Here is a 25,988-nt window from a genome sequence, read left to right on the forward strand (position 1 = left end):
CTGCCTAGGGTGTATAACTCCCGGTGAAAGGTTGGAAGTGTTTTTAATCAATGTTCATGCATTCATGCTGTGAGAAAAACAACGTAAAACACTCTCTTATGCCGCCTCGTAATGGTTGCAGCAAACCCACATTTTGACACATCCTTTGGTGGAAGACATAGTTTAATGTTGAGTCAACGAGGTGTATGGACAGTACCTTGTGTGTGTGTGTGTGTGTGTGTGTGTGTGTGTGTGTGTGTGCGTGTGTGTGTGTGTGTGTGTGCGTGCCCTGAGTCACGCTGCCCGCAGGTCGGTCACACTTGTGCTTTTGTGTGAGACATCAAAGCGAGAAATGACAGAGATGGAGGGAGAATTAAACAAATGCGGGCTGCCGTTCCACCACTGTGTGTGTGTGTGTGTGTGTGTGTGTGTGTGTGTGTGTGTGTGTGTGTGTGTGACGATACATCAGTGTGGCGGTCTGGAAGCAGGCCATCTCAATGCGATGGGCAGATAGCATCGCCACACATGACTGCAGCCCACAGTAAGACTGACAGGTATAAACAGCCAGCTTTCAGCGGACGAGAAAGACAAAGCTTCAGGGCACAAACGAGAGAACGTACGAAAGATAAACACACTAAATCAACTCTCTCTGTCAACCCTTTTTTTTTTTTGTCTATTTACAGCTAAACATTCACTCTGCACTCCTGTACGTACTGAAGTGAAAACACCGATCGCTGTTTTAACATCAACAGCGCTTAATGGTGGAGCAGATATTGAGCCAAGCTCGGACTTCAAACAAAAGCCTTAAACAAACAAACCGCTGTACATGGCGGCAACAGCTAAGAACTTTCACAGATTACGGTGCTTTTCCACTTTTCGCTCTCTCTCTTTTTTCTCTCCCTCTGGTGTGCTTCAACACTCTTCATCCATCCTTTTCTTTTGTCTCTCAACAGCAGGAAATGATTCTGTCTCCCCTCCTTTTTTTTTTTTCCTCTTTCCCCTCTGCTTCGCTCCTCTCGGGAGGCGATGGCAGGAGTTGGTGTTTCATAAACTCTTTTCTGGTTTTCACATTATGTCTGGTCATTGAAAAAATATGCTGCATCTTACTTTAATGTACACTGTACAGTGTTTTATGTCAAATTGTTTTAGAGGCAGCAACAGAGGGTTGTTTCCACTCTTGATTTATCTGCTATTGTTTTTCCAATTAGTCTTTTTAGTGTGTGAAATGTCACAAAATAGCCCATCACAACCTCCCAGAGCCTGAAGAAACATCATTAAATGTCTTGTTTTCTGTTCGAAACACTCAAAATATTCTGCTCACAATGAAACATGACAGAGAAAAGCACCAAATCTGCTTAGCAAGCAGAGAATATTTGGCATTTTTGCACCATTTTTGCTTGAAAAGTGAATGAAGCGATTATTAAAATAGCAGTTTCAGCCCGAAAAAAAGGTGTGTGTGTGTACAGCATGCTCCCTTTGCTTGTCCTCCATTTGGATCAGTGTATCTCTTACTGTGTGTGTGTGTGTGTGTGTGTGTGTGTGTCAGGCACAGAGGTCTTGGGAAAGTGTTGATGACCTCATCAGAGCCTGCAACTGCATTGAAACCTCACCTCTCTGCACCATGACCAGAGAACTAGGACATACACATAGCTGCACACACACACACATAGCTGTACACACACACACACACACACACACACACACACACACACACACACACACACACAGAGAGTTCAGAGCCTAATGCTGTTTGTCATATTCTACAAACAGACACATATGAGTGTACCTGGCGTCCGAAGGGTCTGGAACATGAGATTCACTGTGTGATTTCTTCACCTGCAGGGAAACCAGAGCAGAGGAAATGTTAACCAAACACACATTACATTACACACATACACTTCATAAGAGCCGGTGTTTAGTGTGCCATAAACCGGCCTCATAAACCAGTGTTTATGAATCAGACAAATTATATTAGTATCATGAACTGTTGTGAATAACAACAAAGTCAATTCCCACCCTCAGTCCTAAGAACAGAGGAGAAAATCCAGCGAGGGATAAAACTCAAATCTGATGTAAAGTCACCTCAGAGTAAATGGAAAAATTGCAACAAGATGCATTTTACTTAAAATTTTCTGATGCATAAAATGCAGAAATCATAATAAATCAAGAGCCGCTGTCCGCAGTCGCAGCCACCGCCGTGACAGAAGTGCTAACTGGCGTCTGAGTGACAGATATTAACTTTCCCTTGTTCACCCGTGACCCCGCTCCAGCCGCAGCTCAAGCCCCTTCCTCAACCCTCAAAGAGCTGAGAGGTCAAGGCGGGGTCATGTTAGGTCACAGGCCTCACTCTGCGCCCTTAAAACGGCTCGCCGTGGACACTAAATCGAGCCACGACTTCGGGGGAACACTTGCTCGTGTCAATCACTGGTGCGCTTTCCCTCAACGCTGACGAAGAAGGAGAATTAAGAAAACACGCTTGAGCCTCGGCGCCTTTCCACCGCGGCATATGCTCTCACACACACAGGCTGGTTTTATGCATGTTGCCGTGTGTGAGGGTATGCGGAGCTGGACGGCAGACCAGCGGTTCTCTATTAAAATTCCTCTCTCTTATTTGGAACAGGAACTAATTAGAACAGTAAATGCAGGGCGGAGCGAGGGCCAATGTGTACCAGCTGCCCTATAATCACTGTGTCAACACACTGTCGAGGTGTAGGGCACGCGCGAGGTGCCAAACACACACACACACACACACACACACACACACACACACACACACACACACACTCACACATACACATACACAGCTGCACATGGAAACGCACACACACATGGTCAAATTCAACCAGGCAGCATGTATTCAAGTCATTTGCAAATTATCGCAATCACAGGTAAGTGTACAGAGCAAGTGCTTGCCCAAGGAGACCCTAAACTTCAGGTATTTGGGAACGAGGACATTGTGTGTGTGTGTATTTCTGTGTGGCGTTATGGTTCTGATTAGAGGATCCTGCTGAGAGCGAATGAGAAGCGGCACTTAGCTGTTTAAGACAGGGTTCAAAGGTTAGCCAGTACCCTCGTATGGATCACTTTACACACGCACACACACACACTCACACACAAGCCACTTTCATGTCCCGTTTCATGCTTTACTGAAATTTAACAAGGCTGTCAGTCACGACATCAACAGCGTGGCCGTGAGAAACTGCAATCCACATGTAACGCACACGCAGGCCTACATACGAACGTAGGCACACACACACACACACACAACCCTGGCTGTTTCTGTCTCAACATGATCTGTGAAAACACAAGCGCACGCAGGCTTTGATCCCGAAAAGCTTTTATCAGTGCGCGTTATCCGCTGCACACTTTCCCTGAGTCGCTCGCATCTCGCCACATCTCACCACTTTTATCTTTGTCTCACATATCTGTTCCACATTTAATACAATCCCACACCTTTACTTTGTCTTTTAACGTCTAAAAACTATTTCTTTTAACTTGTTTTAAATTTCATTTACAGACGCTTTAATCCCAACCATCACACAAAATGTTTATGATCCAATCAAAACCCATTAAAACTACCCCGCCGTACAACAGTGAAGCTGCAGAAATCCTCCTGTGTTCAGATATTCAGCGTATCTTACAGTAAAACACACCCAATTTAATCTCTAATAACAAAACGAAGGAGGGCCTCTAAGTGTACTCTTAGGTGGCCACGATGCCTGAAGGACCCATTTGTGTCATCTGAGCCACTTAAATAGGTGACCTTTGACCTGGTTGTCCAGGCGACCGGTCTGGAACACAACCTGCCCGGCTCGGGGACTCCCTGAGGGATAAATACAGGTACCTCAGGTAATTAGCACTAATAACAATAATTTATTTAAGAGAATAACACACTGCTCTGTTTGCGTTGTCACTTATTAATGATCATCATCATCATCTAATGGATGGAACGATAACGTGAGGCCTGATCTGACCCGAAAAGACAGTAATAGGAAGCAGAATCTAAACTCAGGAATGTAAAATGCGACATGAAAGGTGCACCAGGAGGGTTTGTGTTATTGTTTCTGGCAAACTGTGAAAGCGCCGCGCAGGAAGAGGAAAAGGGGGTCGAGACGAAGAAGAATAGCGCTATGTGTTTCTGGTAATAGCCCAACCCATCTGCAACGGGACATCCGATATGCAGAGTTACACACACGCGCACACACACACATACATACAAAAAAATGGTATATGAAGGCTTTAAGGAAATTTGTTTTTTGTTTGTTTTTACATTTGTGTTTAAGGAAAATTTGATTCATAACCACATTTCAAAAAGATTCCTTCAAACGATCTCTTTGCTATAAATGCAGTAATTTCACTTTTCCAGAGCTGCCATCATTTCAAATGCAGCGCTGTTCTTTTTTATGACGGAGGTTTTTACAGATGATCAGATGAATTCAAGAGCGGAGCTGTAATCCTACTCAAGCAAAGCTAAATAAATAAAGAATATTTGATAATGACAATTAAAAAAAAAGAACAACCTCCGTCCACTTACATATAATAAAAGCATTAAGAAAAAATAAACACCACTCATTTTACATAACTTGTTTGGAAATATACTGAACACATTCATAGTGTAAATTAAATTAAATTAACTTACAGTAATATCAGTGGAACCCTGAAACAATTACAGTGCTGTCACCATAACCTACTAACCTTATTTTTGAATATTGCACCCATCCAACCATTAATTAATGGTATATCAAATATCAAATAGTAATTTTCATCTTTCCTTTACGTAAAGAATCATGTATTAAATATTAAATTTAATTTTCTTATATTACAGAAAAAACTACAACTGATTGATTAAAAAAAAAAAAACATTTGTTTGAGCATGAAACAAACACACACAGACACACACACATTGTTATTGTGTGCATTCTTACCTCAGGGTGTAATCAGGTCACTTTGCAGTCCCGTATTTCCACAAAGCATTACACAGCTGTACGATCCACTAGCTTCCCCTCACACACAAACAGAAGCGCTCACTCCTCCGAAACGGTCGCACTTCGGCTCGTCTCTGTCTACCTGCCTCTCACTCTGGACTCCAGGTGGCACGTTTTTCTTGTTTTTGCTCTGCGGGAGAAAACGCGCTCTTTTCCTCTTTCCCTCTGCGTCTGCCGCTCTCACCCCGAGCGAACATGAAGCGGCTGCAGACGAGACGCAAACTGCACTTTTCTCTCTGCGTCTCTCTGTCTCTGAGGTCAATCCATGCACAGCTCCTGTCTTCCTCCACTCTAGTAATGGGGAACATTTCACTCGTCCTGTTTCCCTCCTCCTCTGCCTCCTCCTCCTCTTTTACTCTTCTCCTCCTCCCCCTCTTCTCTCTCTCCCTCTCTCTCTCTCTGCTGTCACTCACGACAGACTCACTCAAGCTTGCATTTAAAGCCAAAGAACTTCTTGAAGTGTAACAGATGTAGCCGTTTTGTGTGTACGTCCATTTTTAAATATAGACACAAATAAACTGAATTCCTCACTGCAACCAGCCCGTGTACGAAAATGTAATTAACAATTCCTGAAAACTCTGAGGCCCTCAAATGAAAAACATCCGTGCGTGTGACTCTTTGCTGGAGTTAATCCTTCTGATGGTAGCTCTGGCGCAGGGCAGCCCAAAGTGGGGCCCGTGGACCAAAGTTAGCTCGCTACAAGGTTCAATTTGGCCCTCCAGATGTTTCTAGTGGAAAAAAATATATCTATAAATCAACTCTGGGGTAAAAATCCTCTGTAAATATGTATGATCCCTTACTGTTAATTATTTTTCATAATCTGAGCTTTCAGGTTTAGCAGCGCTCTCTGCAGCCTGTGTTTGCTTTGTCCGGTCTGGGCGACTGTAGAAACATGGCAGTGTAACGTGGTGGACTCGAGTGAAGAGGACCTGCTCCCTCTGTAGATATAACACGCTCATTCTAAGCTAACAAAATCACAAAAAAATTCAGCTGATTATACACTAAAGACGACAATAGATCTATCTAAATATTACATGCTGCACCTTTAAGGGATCTTGGTATCCTTGTACCATTTTGCACTACTAACACTACAGTAAAACAGGCGTCTGCTTTTGGCCCGTGTTCCACCATTGAGTTTCAGTTTTGGCCTTCCAAGGGAAACTGTCCCTGCTCTAACCTGATTACTTCCATGAAGCTAAGGCGGTGAATGGAAACATGGTGTGGATGTAACATCAATGTCTTGCTGTGCAGTAGAAAGTACAGACCAGACCATAAACTTCACACCATGCAATTGACCCCCCCTCCTTCCACACACACACACACCCTCCCCCATCTCACCCACACCCGCATGTCCACCTGAGCACACACACTCAGCCTGTGTTAATTGGAACCACACTCGCTACACGTGTGTGTCATATGTGTAGCTGAGGCGGAGGGGCCGGTATCAACTCGGCGGACTCCCGGCTGCCTCGGTCTGAAGATGGCACTCTTTCGCTGTGGTCGCCAAGGTGTTACCAGGGGAGGCACGGGCCCAAACACACACACACACACACACACACACACACACACACACACACACACACACACACACACACACACACACACACACACACGTGTCAGCCACGGCATGGAAGATGATCACACGCACTCATAAACGCACTAATGTCTGACCCATCTCGTCAAAAGTGCAAACGTTCTCAGTTGTGGTGCTCAACACCGTGAACAGTTTTCATTGGAGCTACTTTCTACCTAAGCGTGTTAGTCAAGGCCAGACTGCGGCTGCTCCTGGAGATGATCTTCAAGTTCAAATCACTCAGACTTTCACACACGCATTTTAGCATCTTCAGTTAGCCTACTCGTCATTTCAAAGAGGCACCCCGGGTATATGGTCGGTGTCTGACATCTGACTCGACTCACATCTGACCGCACCCCACTATGATCCTAAACACGCGTCAAAATAAAAATTGTTAAGCTGTTGGGCCGACAGCTAGCGGACAGCATCAGCGTCTTGCGCAGACTGGATTTGCTGTTCCAGACGTCAGTGTTATTTTACAAAGTTTGCGGGTATATTCTGCTGATCTCAGTTGATCCTACTGTTTTGAGGCACCGCTCTGGTATTCAGCTTGGTGGTCGCTGTGCTGTTAAATGGCTGTGGCAGCGTCACTGAGTTGGACTGATTTCAATTTGGTCCAATTAATTTTAATTGTATGAGTGTGGGGTTATCTATTCGTATGATTATGCACTGTTCAAAGCTGCAGGGATGTGCTTTACAGCAATGATCGACTGCAAGCAAATAAAACCAGATGTATCTGCATGGCTAGATGTCACTATAATTAAATCAGATTTTTTAATTTGGGTGAAGTGACCCTTTAACAACATGCAGACCAGCTTGAATGTTACTGTACATCTACAATGCAACAGAAAACAGCTGGGAAGGGTGCAGAATGTGCACAGGCCAAGAGACCAATTTGGAACAGGGCCACTGTCTCCAACTGTGCACCAGCCGCCTTTAGCACGGTCACCATGGTGACAGCATGCGGCCCCGTCCCATAGCATTTATCCCCCAGACCCCAATAAACACCTTGATTGATAGACTGTCTGTGGACCCGGGTGCATACATCAGCGCAAACATCTGTTGAAAGTGTGTTCTCCGCGCATGCCGACATGCACTGGTGTGCGTGTGCTGGACGTCTCGGAGTGTATGCGGAGGACTAGCTGTCAGAACAGATTAGGGTGTTGCCGAAGCGCTTGACAACTCAAGCACTTTATTATTAGCCAGGCAGGACCCCATCAGGAGGGGGTCGTCCAAAAACATCCCAGATGAAATATTTTCACAGCAAGCGGAGAAGGGAGCAGGGGAGGTGTCCCAAAACACGCCTGATGAAATACAAAAAAAAAAGAAAAAAAACAACAAAGAAAAAATGACAAAAAGAAAACAAAACATCAGCGTGACACGGGCACATGAAGTGAGCAAAGGAAGCGGGTAGTATATTAGACAGCTAAATGACAGGACTCGGCTTTGGTTTTTGTTGACTTTAGGAGTGTTTTAAAAGTGTCTGGCGAAGGTGCCTCGCTCCCTTTTAAGAGGCCCTCGAGAGTGACTTTGTTCTTCAAGTGGAACAACAGCAGTTTATCTTCCTCTCAGCAGACAGTAACAGAGACGGACTCTGCTCCTCCTCGTCTCCTCTGTCTTGTTGTTGTTTTCATTCATTTTGTGGTCAGACTTTTTTTCATAAGCTCCTTAGATGGTTTTGCATTTTATCTCTGAAGACCTGCATTTAAATAATCATATTTATTGAGTGCAACTGAATCACTTTATATCTGTGTTTTATTTTTAATCAGTATATTAATATACTTTTCTAATATATATTTAATATACATAATTAACTTAATCTGAGTTTAAAGGAATAGTTTGACATTTTAGGAAATACTCTAAATTTCTTTCTTACTGAAAGTTTAATGAGTAGAACAGCAGCTTGTGTCTGTAATATATAGGAAGCTAAGGCTTAATTTAGCTCATTTTAGGTAGCTTAGCTTAGCATAAAGACTGAAAACAGGGGGAAACAGCTAGCCTAGCTCTGTTCAAAGTGAACAAAATCCACCTACCAGCACCTCTAAATCTCACTAATGTATTCTTGTTTGTTTTATCCTTTAGTTTAAGAACAAGTTGTGGTTTTACTACAGCCAGGCCAGCTGTTTCCCCCTGTTTTCAGTCTTCATGCTAAGCTAACTCACTGCTTAGGGTAGCTTCATATTTATCATACAGACATGAGAATGGTGTTGATCGCGGATAAACGCATTTGAAAAAATCTTTTAATATTATTGAAAAAAATAAACAAACACATTGGCCTAGCTGACAGGATTCATAGAGAAGTCTTCACACACGCACAGACACACACACAGAGACACACACACACACCTGTGCAACATGAGCATTCAACCATCCCTGTCTCTGACATCGGCTCATGTGTGTCGACCACAAAACACACTCATGAAGGATGTTACTCACCACACAAACACAACCTCCAACTCTACTTATCCTCCACATTCTCTCTCTCTCTCACACACACACACACATGCACACACACACGCACGCACGCACACACACACACACACACACACACATGCACACACACACGCACACGCACACACACACACACACACACGCACACACACACAGAGTCTCACACATTTACCTGTCCCCTGCTCAAAGCTCTCTGCTCTCCCCATTTGTATGAGTGGTTATCGGTGTGGTAACTCTATCCCCTTCCTTTCATGTAAAATACATTGTGCTGAGCCTCCTCCCTCCCTCCTCCCCCTCCCTCCCTCCACCACTCCTCCTACAACCCCTAGTTCCCCCAGCCTGGGGAGGTGTAAAACTATCCCTTTCTTTATACCTCCAAAAATGCCCCTTTTTCAGGTGTAGTAGGAAACTATAAAGGGGAAAAAAAGACGAGAGGGAGTGAAAGGAAAGAACAGGGTGAGTCTGTGGGGCAGGATGGAGGAGGAGGAGGTGTTTGGGTGAAAAGGTACTCTCCAAAAACATCTCTCTCTCTAGCTAGGTGTACCTCTCTTTACCTGCCTATGCTTACATGAATTTGCCAAGAGCAGCCTTGAGTTGCGCACAGTGTGAAGGACGAAGGAGTTGAAGTATAATCACACACAGTTTCTGCAAAGTATCACATGTCTCTGAACCTGTCTTCAAATCACCCAGGGAGAGGGGAAAAAAGACAAAAATAGAGCTAAAACTAGACGCTGGCTTCAACATTGAACCCCCAAGACAATACAGATAACATGAGAAATGAGAGAACAACACGCAGCACGGTCGCTTCAAGCTATATGGCGCAGATACGGTACACCGTTCGAGGCAGAGAGAGCAGAAAAAAAGGCTTCCTGAGTTCATCAGCATGAAAAGAAATACACACAGATTTTGGAAACAACAATTTAAAGCGACAGTGTGTGAATTCTTGTACATTCAGACTGATTCAAAATGTCTTCAACCAACCTGTTTAAATAAATTTTATCATATGTTCACATTCATATTTTCACCTTTCATTTCACCAGACGAATGCTTACTATTATGACGTACAACTATGGATCTATAATTTAATTAATAGATTAGTCATGAGTCCTTTTTTTTTTTACAAAACCACCAAAACCCCCCACTGATTTCAGTATGAGAAATTACATTTTACAGGATGTTTCTGATTTTTATCAAGAAAAATTACAAGGCGAGGAATCATAGCTCGTCTTGAAGAGCACAGGTGATCGCAAATTAGCAATGCTAATGTTAGCAGCCGTGGCAACAAGCGAGCAATCGTTATTATAGTTCAAAAAGGCAAAAAATAGAATTTATCTTTATTGCGGCAAATGCAACAAACCTGCAAAGCTGATGCTAAACAAGTCACGTTTGTCATTTGTCACCACTGTTCCAATCAGACCAAGAGATTAATCACAGAAAACCTGGATGTCACGATCCTGCATCTTGGCCAGACACGGGAGAGAAGGCTATAAAAAGTTTTGTTTTGTCAACAACCAGCTGTGAAGTCGGTGCAGATCCGTCTGGGTTTGGGTTCAACATTTCTGGGCTCAGAATGAGTCCAGGCCCCTGCTTTTAAATAGTAGATGAGTCTGGTTCCGGGTTGTACGTATCCAGGTCTTTTTGAGTTTGTCTGGACCCGTGAAGACCTCTAAATGGAATCATCTGTAAAAATAATGTGTTGTGCTTTTATCTCAATGTAACTATGAGCAACAAAGCTGCAAGGGTGGTCAGTGCACTAATTTTAGAATCCCAAACATGATTTTATTTAATCAACTTGGTCAGTACACATGTTTGGGGAGGAAGAGCAGTAGAGGAGAACAGCGACTGCGGCTGCTCTCCATCCTCCTCGCCGTCCTGGTGGTCTTCATATCTGCCATTTAAATTGGCTCCTCATTGTCTCAGAGAGTGAGGGGGATCACAGACATGATTTAATGCAGCTTTGCTCAGTGGAGACAAATGAAAAGTCACTGATGGATGTGTGTGTGTGTGTGTGTGTGTGTGTGTGTGTGTGTGCGTGCGCGCGGTCGGTTCTGCGCTGTTAATTGTGAAGCGTTTGGCCTCGACTGCCCCTGCTCAGCTAATCTGATGAGAGTGATTAAAAAAACAACTGGAAGAAACCTAAACCAGTCCATGGCTGACCAGACACACACAGAGACACACACACACACACACACACACGCACAGAGACACACACACACACACTCTGGCCATCACTCTACTCAATGGCAAGAACGCACAACTTAAAATGAAATGTCTAAAGGGACAATATTGAGACACATGACTGCAGAGTTGTGCAGAAATAATTGATTGATTGATCATTAACATTTCTATAACATTTATCTATAACATTTACAGATAAAATGACTGATATAGATAAAATGATTAATCAATGAACTGAAAATCAGCAGCTCTAAATAATTGATCTGAATGACTCCACACATGAGTCCCAGCTCCATGCAGCATACAGGATATAATATTACAGATATGTCCTCACTCTGAACTATACTTCGGCTTGATTTAGAAACAGAGGAGGAGGAAGAGAAGAGAAGAAGAAGAAGCAGCGGCTCGCATGTGTGTCAGTCCTGACAAACTCATGCAGTGCAGCCAAACATTGGCCTTTATTTCAGATTCTTGTGCACTTGAGTTTGCAAATAAACCAAGTACATCAAGCTGAATTCTGGGGAAGTGAAAATAAAAAGATGCATAAGACCTGTAGAATGTTTCCATTCGATAGAATGTTAAACTGGTGCAGCCATTAAAAATGAAGAGCTGGGACAAGAATATATATAACACCATTATTCAAGATTCAAGAGATTCAAGAGTCTTTATTGTCATTGAGCATGTCAATTAAATTTTCATTGCAACCCCCATGTTAGGAACAGATAGTAAGAAAGAAGAAAGAATAAAATTAAGATAACTACAATAAAATAAAATAAACCAACATGTAATAAAAATATTCGTAAAGCAATTAGAAACATTAGAAAGTGCAGAATAACAACCTTAAAGCTACTTAAGGGGAAACAGAAGAGGAAGAAAGGAAGTGAAAGGGTTAACAAACACTTGAAATACATCCACTGATATTTATATGGACTGATGAAATGAGAATAAAGTGAGTGGACTAGAACAGTAAGAACTTCTCACTGCTGCTGTGTGCGACCTGAAGAAATACAACACCACCCTCCTGCACCCCCACCCACCCACCCTTCCTCATCCCAAAACCCAACCGCAGCTACCGCACCCCCCGCTCAGTCCCCATACCGCAAACCGTCCCCCTCCGAACCTACTAACCCACTCCCCCGAGGACCTCCACATGCAACCGTGGAGCTAAATCAATGAGGTGTGTGTGTGTGTCGGGAAAAAGATCAGGGAAAGCAAAGAACTGAAAAGCAAAAAAGTGCAGATGCAAGTGTTTGTGTGTCGAGTCCATGAGGCTAATTCAAAGAGAGTCTGAGTGTCCGTGTTGGTCATAACCGTAGTGTGTGTGTTTGTGTGTGTGTGTGTGTGTGTGTAAGTGCGTGTCTGTGGCAGCAGCAGCAGCAGCATCAATAATTAAAGCTAATCTCATTAGGCCTCAGATCCCTTTCAGACGCTTTTAATTAAATGATGAATGGCCTCCCAGCTGCCTGTTAAATAATGCTGCTCATGACATCACAGTGTGTGTGTGTGTGTGTGTGTGTGTGTGTGAGGTACAACATAAGGTAGATATCTTTAAAAAAAAAAGGCAAACGGAGAGGCATTCAGCAGACTGATAGGTATGCTCTAACACACACACACGTACACACACACACGCGCCATCTGCTCTCAGATTCAATATGCAGCCGATTATTAGAGGTTGCTGCTGCCCTCCGCGCCGAGGAGAGCGAACAGGAGTTAAATGGCTCAAAAGTCGCAAGCTGTTCCATCATACCAGCCCTTGAAACACTTCATATCATCTTCCTAATAAAATCACTCACAATACCATATGTCGGCGAAGACGGAAGGCAGATTGAGGGAGAAGAGGACGTACGTAAGTGTGAAAGAGAAAAAGAGGGAAGGGCAGGGAGTCTGAAAAAGGGGGACAGCGAAGAGCTCTGTGGGTGTGAGAAGGCTAAAGATAAATGAAGACAAAGAGAATGAGAGCAACAGGTAAAGCAGGGGACAGGTAAGGGTGCCAAGGCGCCCCGGGCTCCAGACAGCATGGACCTGGCTAAGAGAACACCCATAATCCTTTCTGTTTCTCATCCCCCTCTACTCTCTCCATCGCTCCCTCCCTCAATCGTCCACCCCCCCCACCCCCGGCTCTCGGGCTGGCTCTGTATCGGATTGCTGACTTCACAATAGGCCCTGAATCATCACTCTAGCCAGAGAGACAGAGGGAGAGACGAGGAGGCGGGCAGGCCTGCAGAGAAAGACAAGGTGGGACAGACAGGAAGACAGACAGAAAGAATCAAGGACAGGGAAGGTAAAATGTGTCTCTGTGGGCACCAGCGCTCGATAGATCCTGCTCAGACAGGATCAGATGGACAAATGTCAAATAAAAATGCAGATTTGAAATGATCTTGGTGACAGATCAGTATGCTTTGTTTGTTTGTTCATGCTAATACTAAATGCTGCATATATTACTACAAAAAAGGGTTCATGTTATTCAGATACCTGGCAAGTCCTGTCAAGACGGATTTTTATCTTGGCCTAGTACTGCTTAAAAATCAGTTCACTAGTCATCAACAAGTTTGATTCATGATTTTGATCTATTAATTGTGCACAAATGCATGAAAAGACACATTTTTTGCTTCCAGCTTCCCATATGTGAGGATGTGCTGCTTCTCTATGATTTATAACAGTGAAAACTGAATCTTTGATTTTTAAACAGCTGCTCGGTCAAAAACAGGCCTTTTGAGGACATTATTATGGGCTTTTTTTTGACATTTTATAACTTCAACTTTCTAATAATAAATTAAAATTCAGCCATTAAACGCATATGCCAGTAGAGCACGCTGACCACAGTGAAAACAGGTTCGCTGCAGGCCTGCTCTGGAGTATTAGGTCGGGACAGAGACCCAGGTCACATCTCATCTGGCCTCGGCGACCCCTCTGCTACCTCTCTGAGTCCACGCTGCAGAGAGAGAAATACAATCTCCCAGCAGAGCTGCAGAGGAAGTTCTCGCGGCAGGCAGGGCCGGCAGGTTCCTCCGTAACCAAAGCACAATAGTTGCAATTTCATTTCCTTCCCAGCAAAATGAGGAAATGTGCTCCTTTCTGCGTAACCAATGGCAGATGAGCGCTTGGCCAGGAGACCAGACCGAACAAATAGTGAGCTGTGCTATCAAGGGCTCTATTAATGGAAGTTGCTGGGAACAAAGAATAAAATGTGTTTTGCACTTTACCGAGGACTTCTGTGCATGTAGTGTAATTCTCAGAGTTTGAATTCAGTGCCGCTACTGCGATAGCTTCTTTAAGAATCGACTGAGCGGAGAGAAATGCCACATCTGGCAATAATGTGACTTTCCCTCAAGTAATCAATAAAGTGAGGAATCTTGGCATGAAATGTTGGTGCCCTGATTGACTTCCATTAAACAAGCACGGTCACAATATGAGGCCGTCTCCACTCAGATGACCTCAGCTGTCCCACACCACAGAGAGTATATGTGTATAACAGAGAAAGAAACACCTACACACACACACACACACATACTCTCACACAGACACGCACAGCAGACACTCAAGCACACATATCATGTGGTTTCCTGTCTGGTGCGTTCCTCTAGAAAGCCCACGCCGGTTGCTCTGGGTTTCTAGATGGATTCTCCAGTCTGTTTGGGGGGTTTGACTGCGATTGGCTCACAGGCCGTCTGTGACCTGCTCACCTCACACCTAGCCGGCTTTCCCTGGCCGGCCAGACTCTCAACTCTCTCATATATGAGTTGTAAATTATCCGAACAGACAGACCGTTTTGGTTGTTTCAGGCGTCTTAAATGAAAGTAATGTCAAAACAGAGAGGCTGTGGGAGTTTCCATTTCTCACATGAAAGTAGGATCCTGTAGCCACCGTGTTCGTTTGAGCTGATTTCACCCAGTTTGCAAAGAACGAAAATCTCCAATTCTACCTGTGGATGAATCTAATACTTATAGAAATCCAGAAAACATTCCACGAAATATTCAAAATGCTGAAAAATTAGGAAGAACATGTTGGGGATTTGCTCTCTTAAGGGGAAGTTAGATGACGAGATAAATACCATTCTCATGGCTGCTTGCTAAATTCAATGAGCAGCCTCTTATCTGAGCTTAGCATAAAGACTGGGAGCTGGGGGAAATGGCTAGCCTGGCTCTTTCCAAAGGTAAGAAATCTACCTACAAACACCTGTAAAGCTCACGAAGTAGCATGTTAATCTGCACAAAAGATAAGCTGTCGAGGCAGTGATTGGCTGATTTTGCTACATTTGGAGTGAGACGGGCTCAGCTGACCCACTGCTGGCTGAAGCTTAAGACAGATAAGACAGTGGCACTGATCGTCTCATATAACTGGGAATCCACATCAAAAGCCAGATGTAAGTGACACGTAAGCACTATTCAAAGCGTTCCAGCCATTCAAACCACAGCAACTTGGACCGTCGGCCTGGCCGTCCCTGTCCTCAGAAACCGCCGTCCTGTCAGCGGCAGCTCAAACTGTCCTCAGCGGGCGGACTGACGGCAGAAACTACGGAAGAAAGGCGGTTTCACGTAGGCTGCACGGGATGGAGCGGCGTTGTTTTTATGTATTGGTTTTTTAGTGAGGCTCCCATTGTGCACTGATCCTATGAGGCCTATGTGTGATATAAAGAGCTGTCTGCGGAGATCACGCTTCACGAAACACGCCCGAGGAAAAAATGTATGTGTCTTGGAGTCAGTGTGGATTGACAAATTTGGTAAAATGAAAGGGCTTCTCTTCCGAGAGACAGGCGATGGACGGATGTCAAAAACGCTTCTGAAAACACGGTCCATGTGGAGTTTTTTTGTACACTCCACATCGCTTGCTTCTTTTTGACTTGCTCCTTTGCCTTAGCTGTCAACCAAACTAATCAACAATACTTTCACTGTACTGTATGCGTCCTGCATATTTTCCTCCCTCTGGACAGCTCAGACCGCGGTAACCAGAAGACCGAGCAGGCAGACTCTCTCTGCAACACTCAGCTGTCAACTAAACATAAATCTTACAAGAATCACTGTACACTAAGCTGAAATTGAAGTGCTCCTCGGTGCCACAACTAGGATGCCAGCCTACTAGGGGGATGCCAGGGGGTAGCTGTTACACTCCACACTCCTGTGATCTGTCCACATGCCTTGTCGCCGGGCAGATTTGGAAATGACCGTCTATGACGCCAATGCAATCTTGGCAATCAGGGTTGGGCCGCGCTCGTATTTAGCTACTGCTGCTGCATGTAAGTTTGTGTGAATGTGTCTGTATGGGGTTGTAGGGGTGAAAGAGGGGTGCAACCTGACCCCTTTCCTCCTCTAAGTTGGTCTCTCGCTCTCCGTCTTTCTGTCTCACACACACACACACACACACACACACACACACACACACACACACACACACACACTGGGACAGCTGCCATACTCGGGGCCTCTCCCAGCGCACCAGAGGAAAAGGCAACGGCTAAAAGAACCTTTTTTCCCCTCTTTTTTCATCCTTTTTTCCTCCTCCTCCCTCATCTCTCTCACTTTTTCTTCTGATGGCCATACATTTAAATCCTGCATGCCCCCCTCCCACCTCACACTGCCTCCTCCACTAGCCCACAGACTGGAGACTTCAATCAGGACTCTGTCAGATCCAGAGCCATTGAGGGACTGTGTGTGTGTGTGTGTGTTTGTGTAAATATCTACTTAATGCTTATGCAAATCCACACTTACGATTTGATTAAATTCATAATAAGACATTTGATCCAGTCATTGTCTCTCTTTCATCCTCTCACAGAGCATCACTCAAAAACAACAGCAAAACAAAAAACAAAAAAAAAAACAGTTATCACCTTTTTCTCCAACGCTAAACAAGCATGTGACAACAGGTGGAGTGAGACACTTAAACAGGCTAAAAGTAGCAATACGGGCTAACCGCTGTTGGCCCTGCCTCAGGCTCCTTCCAGCCCTCCCAGAGGACCCCAGACGGCAGGCTGGCCCTCGGCAGGCGGGCGGCCAGAGAGGACGCCTGACCATAACCCAGATGACGCGCGATGGATGTGGTGGGAAAAGGGGGGGGGGGCTTTAAAGGGTAGAGGGGAGGGGTGGAGGTATCAGGTATCGACAGACAACTCCCCGAAACTTTGTGTGTGAGGTCTGCGCTGTTTTCTTAGTCACCCGAGACACGCCTATTTCAATAAAGCAGTGCGGGGAGAGAATTAGCAACTTTCAGTACAAATATCGAACAAGAGGAAAACATTCAGAGGAAATGAGTTCATATAATACTCATATAATCAAGGCAACAAATGAAAACCTTCATCGTCAATTCAAGTTCAGATGAATTTGTGAAAGCTGTTTTATAATCTGAGGCCGTCAAAGTGAGACAACAAGCAGATAAAAAGCCACCTGACAAACCTCGAAACAGAGCAGGAAGACACATCCACTGTGTTTAACACTGACACTGTCATGGAGATCAAACTGGATTTGGTTAAAAGTTGCATGACAGAGCTGAAATGATAAGTTGACTAGTCCACATATAATGAATTGCCTGTTTTTTAAGCAGAAATTCCAGATCTTCATTGCTTTCTCCTGCTCAGTTTGATTCTTGGTTTTCTTCATTTTCTATAATATTAAACTAAATGTCTTTTAGTTTTGGATGTTTGGTGGGACAAAACAAGACATTTGAATAGGTCAACTTGGGCTTTGGGAACGTGTGGCAAGTATTTTTCACTGTTTTTCTGACATTTCATAGACAGATTAATCAACAACAATTGATAATGAAATTAATCAGTATGCTTGCAGGCCTACAAGACAGTTAAGAAACCTTTCCTGCCTTGCAAACATTTACACTTTATGTATGACAGCCATTTTATTTGACAGTGTTGTTTTAGGCTACATTTATTTCAGCTTGGCGTCCCTAATAAGCTGAACGTGCATCATGAACTATTTACCCCAGATTTCAGAACACCGGTGATACAAAAATAAACACACAGCAACAAAACAATTCAGCTTCTTTCTATCCAAAAAACGCAAAGACCAAACATCTCCTGAAGTCAAATCTCAGCTCTATACGCCTTTTTTTCCCCTCTATGTCATATGATAAAAATCTCTGTCCTTGCTCTGAGGTCTCATTTCCAACCTGAACAATTAATCAATGCCTTTGAGCCGCAGCTCAAATTCACATTATAAATGATATCACTGCCCTATTTAAAGCAGGTGAAGTAATTGTGGAATATGGACATCAATATTTGATATTTGGATGGCAGCAAGACAAGATGGATGCTCCTCTTTCTTTTCTTTCTTTCTTGCTTCCTTCCTCTTTTCATGCGTGTTTTTGTTGTGTGCATGTGCTGCATATGTGAGTGACAGTGCTCCGCCGGGGTCAGCCCGTAATCCAAACCCCGGGCGAGTCTGACAGAGCAACACAAAAAGTGGGGGAAAAACAACATAGTTCATGTGCTCTGTCCCACTTTGCGCTATTATTACTGTGGAGGCTGGCAGGTCAGAGGGAGAGTGAGGGAGAGAGAACCAAGCTTGATGGAGGAGGAGGAGGAGGAGGAGGAGATGAAATTACACCTGTTCTGGTGGCTGACTAACGACTTTGAAATGCGAGTGGATCTCGCTCGCCGCCAAAATCATTTTCCCAACAATACGGCCTGATCTTTAAACAAGCAGAACTGGGACGCTGCGCTGACGTGACGCAGAGACGGCCCACTGTGCTGAGACACTAGCAAACCCTCAGGCATGGTGGGGTGTGTGTGTGTGAGTGTGAAATTGTGGTCTAAAAAACATGGTAGAAATAAAAAAATAGACCTACTTTCTAAATGAAGTTAACTGCTGTATTACATCTGTATTACATGCACTTACGCTCACACACACATACACACACACACAAACACACGCACACACGCACACACACACACACACTCACACACACACACACACAAACACACACAGACACACAGAGTTCCTAAATTAATGTCTGTCCAGCATTGTTTCTAATGAAGTCTCATTCACTCTGACTGCTGCCATATGGTTACTGTACGCTCACTGAACCACATCTGCTGCGGGTTAGGACACACACACATCTCCAGTGCACCCATACCTCAGACTTGTGTGGCCGATACGAGGTGAACTCACCCCCACACACACACACATGCACACTCATGCATACAGTAGCGTTTAACTCACCATCTGTTCGTTGAGGTCCTGTGAGGCCTCCATGGCTTCTTGGGTTGTATGATCCGCCACACACACACTTGAGGGGCAAAAACCAGAAAATAAAAATGTGGGTCAATGAGAGAGTCGCCTTTTTCTCTTCACCTGTGCACAGGTGGACCAGCAAATCATCACCTCAGCTAGCATTTTCCAGCATGTCGCTTACTTGGGGTTCAAATGCCAAGTTCAATCACTTCACATTGTGGATGACACCACCCACCACAATGAATTCAACTCCTTTGTTTTCATATCTGCGCGCATCTGTCGGTTAGACCTTCTGTCGGTGTGTTTATGTGTGAGCAACAGGAGACTGAAGGAGGGAAGCGGCCGCGTTAACTTCAGCATATCATCTTCAGTCGAGGGTGAAGCGGAGAGATAATTGCAGAAGTAAATATCAACAATGAAAATGGAGAAGTGTAAACGATACGGCTGCTTGGCTGGCTCTGGACCACAGACACAGTGGCTGGCTAGCACACGAAGACAGTGAGTGACCCTATTAATACTAGACAGGAGACAGGTTGGCGCAGGAGGCTGGAGTGGCGGAGAGGCCGAGGTGATCGTCCAGAACTCCGGGTGAGATTGAATGTTGCGATCAGAAAAAGAGAAATTACATTCTGTCTTTGTGCCTTTTTTTTTTTTTTTTGCCACTGTCACGCGGAGGGTGATGCTGCAACAAAAGGCCAAAAGAAAGAGAAACAATGGAAGCATCCCAGTAGACCAGCACAAAATGGCTGCTCCGTGCTATACTGTGCAAAGTTTGAACAAAAGAGTGGGCGGCGAAGGCACGCACATGCGAACAAGTCCTTCCCTGTCATTAGATCTGTGGTTCCCAGCGAGTGTGGTGAGGAGCCGCTGATCCGTTTCCAGCGAATTCACCATTCACCCAAATCATCCTTTTCACGTTTTTAATGCATTTGCTCTGCTTCACGTCAAGCAAATGACTGTTTTTCTGCACCCACACTAAAAATGCCTTCCTTTGCGCACAGTGCCATCAAGGCTTCATGTGAAACAGTGTGTTCAGCTCATTGAATAAGGCTTTATAACAGCGCACCTGAGTGGTGTGTGTGTGTGTGGCGAGATGTGAGGGAACTTCACTCCTCTACACAGACTGATCAGTATTTTAAAAGCCAACTTCGTCTGAAATGTGCCCCAAAACGTGGATTACTAACGAGAACATTAAGTTAGAGCAATGCAAGTGTTTCTCAGTTTGTGCAGTGCATGTGTGTACGCTCGTGCACTGTGGACTTGTCTGGCTCGATCCTTTAAACTAACTGGCATCCTTTTAATTTTTCATAGCGTTCAGCTCCTCCTCGCCTGAAACCGAAGACAATAATGCGTCTCTCAGGTGAATTGATTTGTGCCCAAAGCCTCCCTCCACCCCTCCACCCCCTCTCTTTTTTCTCTCCCTCCCTCTCTCTCTCTCTCACCTTTGTGGAGGACAGAATAAGCCTTCTATCTGTTTGCATTTCACTCTCCCCTTCATGGTTTGCTCTGCTCTAGCACAGATAGTGGACAGTAAACCCACATAAAGTATCATTTTATAACTTTTAGGGCATTAAAGTGCCACATTTCTAATATATTTAACCCTGTGTATCACAGTTTAAATAGCTCTTATACACCACAATGATTACACTGATGCATTGAAATATTCTTAAACTTTGTTAATTGCTGCAGAGCAGCTCACCTCTTCCAGTCTGTTATGTTCCACCACACATGAGCGCCTCGCGGCCCTGCAGCAGCAGTAGTTACCTGACACTGCGCAGGGAATCAATAATGCCTGCCATTTCCTTCAGCCTCCCAGAAGAGAGAATTATATTCCACTCTATGGCTATTGACAGCGACATAAGAAACACATATGAGACGGCGGAGGATTAGAAAGTGGAGCGCGCAGCTACACTGCGGTAATTTCACGCCATAAAAGCCGAGGAGAGGAGAATGTCGAACAAACCGCAGGCTGCTGCTGGCTGCAGAGCTCGTAGTGAAACAGTCACATATTCACTGAGACTCAGATTGACTGAGAAATCGCTCTGACGCACAGATCGATTTTTTTTTTTAGACGAGAATAATAATAATAATAAAAAAAATCCAAACGTTTTTATTCTCCTGTCTCACATCTGTAATTCAAAGCGAAAATGGGCCACACTGTCACACTGAACACACACAGCTTTTATTCATAGGAATAAATGTCAAGACGAGACAATGAAAAACGCCACATGGGTGGAATTTTAGCAAAATGTAGCTTCATATTTTCAACAAAAAGGCGATTATCATTATTATGATTTAAAGGGAATTAAAGGTGTGAAGCTTTCTTTATTATTATTGGCTACACGATGATAAATGAAATTTTCATCAAATGTTATAAGTGTTTTTCCAGACTGATATTAAACTTCGAATACGGTGTTTCAGATAATTGAGCAATAGAAATAAAAAATGAACCTCCCACCTCCCCAGAAAAAAATGTAAAGGCTCTATCCAAAATATTTTCTTAGAAATATAACTGAATACGACATAAAAATACAGAAGTTGCTGACACAAAAACAGCCAATCATAAACTGATATCGTATAAATATATCTAAACATTTTAATTAATAATTAGAATTATTTTATTTAATTTATTCTATGAGAGAGTAAACGGACAATCCCAGCATCTTTAATGCCATTTCAAATGAATGGCCGAGCTGCTTCTTAATTGATTTTAAAAAATAAAATAAATCAAAAAAGAAAAAAGAAAAAAAAAAGAAAAAGAAAAAAAAGAAAAAAAAAAAGGCCAGAGCAATGATTTATTTCCAGCCTCCTCGTGTACTGGACTTCACCATCTCCCCCAAATCTCCACAAACCGACTCCCGTCCATCCTCCGTCCACCCCCTGCGCATTAATGCGCGTTGGTTAACTATGAGTCCTTCATGTGAAATCTAATCTGTATGGATTACGGCGCACTATGGCCTATCAGATTTTGAGTCGGCGCGTAACCTGTCATGTTGTTAGGGGCAGGCCAATAGCCAGGGGCCATTCGAGCCCCGCGAGCCCGGCCGTGGTATAAGATTCCCATTTCCTACATATCAAATATAAACACAAACTCCACGTGGGATGAGAGGAGAGATGGGCGGAAAGCCGTGGCCACACGCGCGGAGGGATGCTGGCAGACTACATTCCTCCAGGCGCGATGAACCCTGGATCAAAAGGTGCAGATTCACCTGCAGTCAAAGATCGTCGGATGGAAAAATAACATCATTTCGCTTTTAGCATTTCAAACATTTTGTTCAAGAGAAAATCTTTCAGCCTAACGTCGGATTTACAGGGACGGGGCTGATTAAACTCAAGTGCAACTGCTTTTAAACTGTGTTTGCGCCGGCGTTCAAAGATAAAGGCTTTACCTGGAAATCTACAAGAGGATAAAAACAATTTAAGAGGTTCCCGGGTTTGACATGAAGTTTGGACCCGAATGAGCCGTGTGAAAAATACAGCGACGTAAATCTCTTTTTCACACACGTATTAAAGTGCGTGTAACTGCCCTAAAACTACAATTTACACACACACACATAAAAAAACATTTTAAAAAATCATTCTTGTCAATTGTGGGAATTAAAGCGGTTATAATTCGTTGTTCTGGGACAAATCGTGTATAATAAGGTGTGACTTGAAGAGGACGTGCTCCGTTGACCATTTCAGCCCTCATTAAATGAATCAGACTGAATCAGTAAGAGTTATAATGAGCTTCATCCCAGGACCGCAGCCACCTGGACTGTCACTGACCTGACGCTCGCGCACCTCCAGCTGTGCGTGAGGAGAGAAATAACGCCGACGTACCTGCGCTCAAATCAGACTCGTCCCGGCAAAGAAACCAGCTCCCGGATCCCCCTTCACTTCTCACCGACGCTCATAATCAAACGCAGTGTGGTCGCCGCACAGCTCTCCCTGCTGTTTGCAGGCTGTCACTGACTGGATCACAACACTTCAGCCGCTGCTGGCCATTACCAGCAAACAGCTCCCAAAACGAAAAACCAAAAAAAGCGAGGCCGAGGAGCCGCTCGCGCTCGATTAAAGTCATTCACAGACACGAGGCCAAGTCCCGGCTTTCACTTCTGGCGACCCGAGCGCTCGCTGCCGCGGGAAACACCATTATTTTCAGTCCGCGTCCAACTTGGAGCACCAGGCTGTTCACAGGCAAATACACTCAACTTCATTACTGGGAAGCGCGCCGCTGCGCATGCGTCCAGCTGCCATGCGCACACCATTGGGCGAGCGTCCAAAGGACTAATGGGGTTCAGAGGGGAGGGAGGGGGATACCAAAATGACATTCTTATTAATAGTTTGGCCCAAGTGTCGAGCTCACAGTTTTATTTGTCCCAACAGAGCAAAAACAGCATGCACCCACTAACCAGCCTGCATCTATCTATCTATCTATCTATAAAGATATGTAGACACTTGTTTCATTTCTTTGTTAAAGTATTTAGCTATTTTTTAAATGACTAGAAGAAGTCTTATAATGCACAGTGGAAATTCCTATGCAATCTCAAGCAGGTTTTTGTTTTCCTTCAGCCTTTTTAACAACATTTTCTATTTTATTTAACCGTTAAAATACATATCAGCCTTATTCCCCTTATTAAGCCTCCAACATGCCAAGAATAGCCTAATGTTAATAATGAAGAAACTGTACTGCCTGGCATTGATTTAGCATTTTTGTTTGGCCTACAACACTGAAATTATTGTGGTTTATTGCTCATATGATCCCCATTGGTTTCTGCTCTTTAATATTCATAAATATACATGGCACAACAAATAATAACATGAGAAATAAACAACAAAAAAAGACCAGACTGAACCACACTACACCCAAAAGAGGGAGAAGACAACAAAGTTATATGTTGATATTGCAGCATATGAAATGTATTTAATGTAAGCTGCTAAAAGGCTCCAAGCTTTGCATACAATGTATATGCTCATACTTTTTACTATTGTACTTAAGCTGTGCCGCAAAGATTACCAGAAAAGATGGTTTTCGTAATAAACGACAGGATACTTCCATGAAGTCTGGTAAAAAAGGACGAATCAGAATCACACTTTGTAATTTGGATGATCTGAGCCTTCAACACAGCGGACACACACTATATTTCTATGGCGCTGGATAGGCAGCTTCTGAAAATAGTTTTCACACTGAGCTATACAACAACACACACATCAGAGCAGGCATGAGGGCAGAGATAGAAAATCTCACAGACAGACAGGAGGGAAAACATGGAGCTGGTTAATCTGTGTACAGGCATAGACAGAGAAATTGAGAACAATAAAAGCCAGAAAACATGCTGGGTGCACAAAACATAATAGCAAACATAAATCTTGTGAGAGTAAAGTCAGACGGCGCTGTTCCACAGTGGCCCCAGAAAGATGACGGATTTGGCCTGGGAGTGTAGTTTATTTGAAAAATCGAATGTTTGTTATGGCTTATGGATTCTGAGGCTGTTGGATCCCACTGGCCTCGGACCAGCACTCTTTTACCATGCTGTCATTTATTTGGGATGATGATGTCAGCAGCCTCTCTGACTGATCCCTGATTGTTGGTTTAGAGATCCTGCTGACATCCACACACACACACACGCACACACAGTACTCTCAAACGCATCTTAGGCTATGTCCTTTCCTCCTGCTACTCTGTCGCACTCATGCACACAAATGCAGTTTGTTTATATGATTCAAAAGGCTTCTTAGTAAATTATGTAGCATGAAAAGAGCCCAAATTTCCCCTGGCATCACACACACAAACACTGAGAAAAAAAAAAAGGTTTGTTCTTTGTGGCGTTGGCTGGCACATCAGCTGGCAGAGAGGAAGAGAAAGCCACTGACATACTGGCAAAGCAGAAATGAAAAAGGGGGAGCGGAGCGAAAAGGAGGCCGTCACATTCATTTTCTTACCTCAGTGCAGTGTTTACCCTCACTCCTTCGATTTCTCTGTCCGTTCATTTTCTTTTTCCATGTGTCTGTTTAATTGGGGGCTGGAGGTCATGCCAGCTGCAGCTGCAGAGAAACATGCAGCATTAGCGACGTCAGCCACACATCAGCGGCTGGATTCTTCTCCCGACATTTGTCAGTTGTTAGGAGCAAGACGATCTGGCAACCACTGCAGCATTATGCGAAAAGTCCTTTAAATCTAAGGACAAAATGCGGGCCGTGCTGATCTGATGCTTCTATAGCCAGACCATCATGTGTCTGTGCCTTCCAAAACCATCACTGCTGAAAAATAAATCAACTTAATTATAATGCTGCGGTTATGGTTTGGTTAGGTTCAGGTACAAAACCAGTTGGCTAGGTTTAGGGGTTAAAATAAGTACTTATTAAGGTTAGACAGTCGTTGTGGTTTGGGTTAAGATGACTACTCCGCTCAGGTTAGTAGAGCTTGGTTGTCATGGTCACAATAATAAACATGTGGATAAGTTTCAGGGTGGTTTGTGGCCACGCTCTTGAAAAACCAACACTGGCTGTTGGATGGAAACGGTAAACTAACAGCCTGTGTTGAAGTCCGATGTTTCTCCGGCAGTGACAAGGCACGATCCCTGTCTGGCTTCCCACCACATTGGTGGGTTTTCACAAAAACCTAAGTGACTCTCAACTTTAAGATAATGATGAAGACTTCTTTTG

At 44.0% G+C, this 25,988-nt stretch overlaps 1 protein-coding gene across 4 annotated transcripts in view; it reads right to left on the reverse strand.

Moving 5' to 3' along the window:
* Positions 1-23,328, reverse strand: part of eya4 (EYA transcriptional coactivator and phosphatase 4) — a 41,416-nt gene extending 18,088 nt beyond the window's left edge. For 3 of the 4 annotated variants that reach the window (XM_041958082.1, XM_041958080.1, XM_041958081.1), the window contains exons 1-3: positions 23,163-23,328; positions 19,329-19,395; positions 1,766-1,815 (exon numbers count right to left, since the gene is read on the reverse strand). In XM_041958082.1, coding sequence (XP_041814016.1) covers positions 1,766-1,815; positions 19,329-19,361 — 83 coding nt within the window. In that variant the 5' untranslated portion in view covers positions 19,362-19,395; positions 23,163-23,328. Of the gene's footprint in view, positions 1-1,765; positions 1,816-4,904; positions 5,240-19,328; positions 19,396-23,162 lie in introns of those variants that run through there. The other variant, XM_041958084.1, reaches the window with a different exon arrangement.
* Between the last annotated feature and the right edge of the window lie 2,660 nt (positions 23,329-25,988).

Source organism: Chelmon rostratus, chromosome 18, assembly GCF_017976325.1.
Source record: "Chelmon rostratus isolate fCheRos1 chromosome 18, fCheRos1.pri, whole genome shotgun sequence".
Taxonomy (NCBI): Eukaryota; Metazoa; Chordata; class Actinopteri; order Chaetodontiformes; family Chaetodontidae; genus Chelmon; species Chelmon rostratus.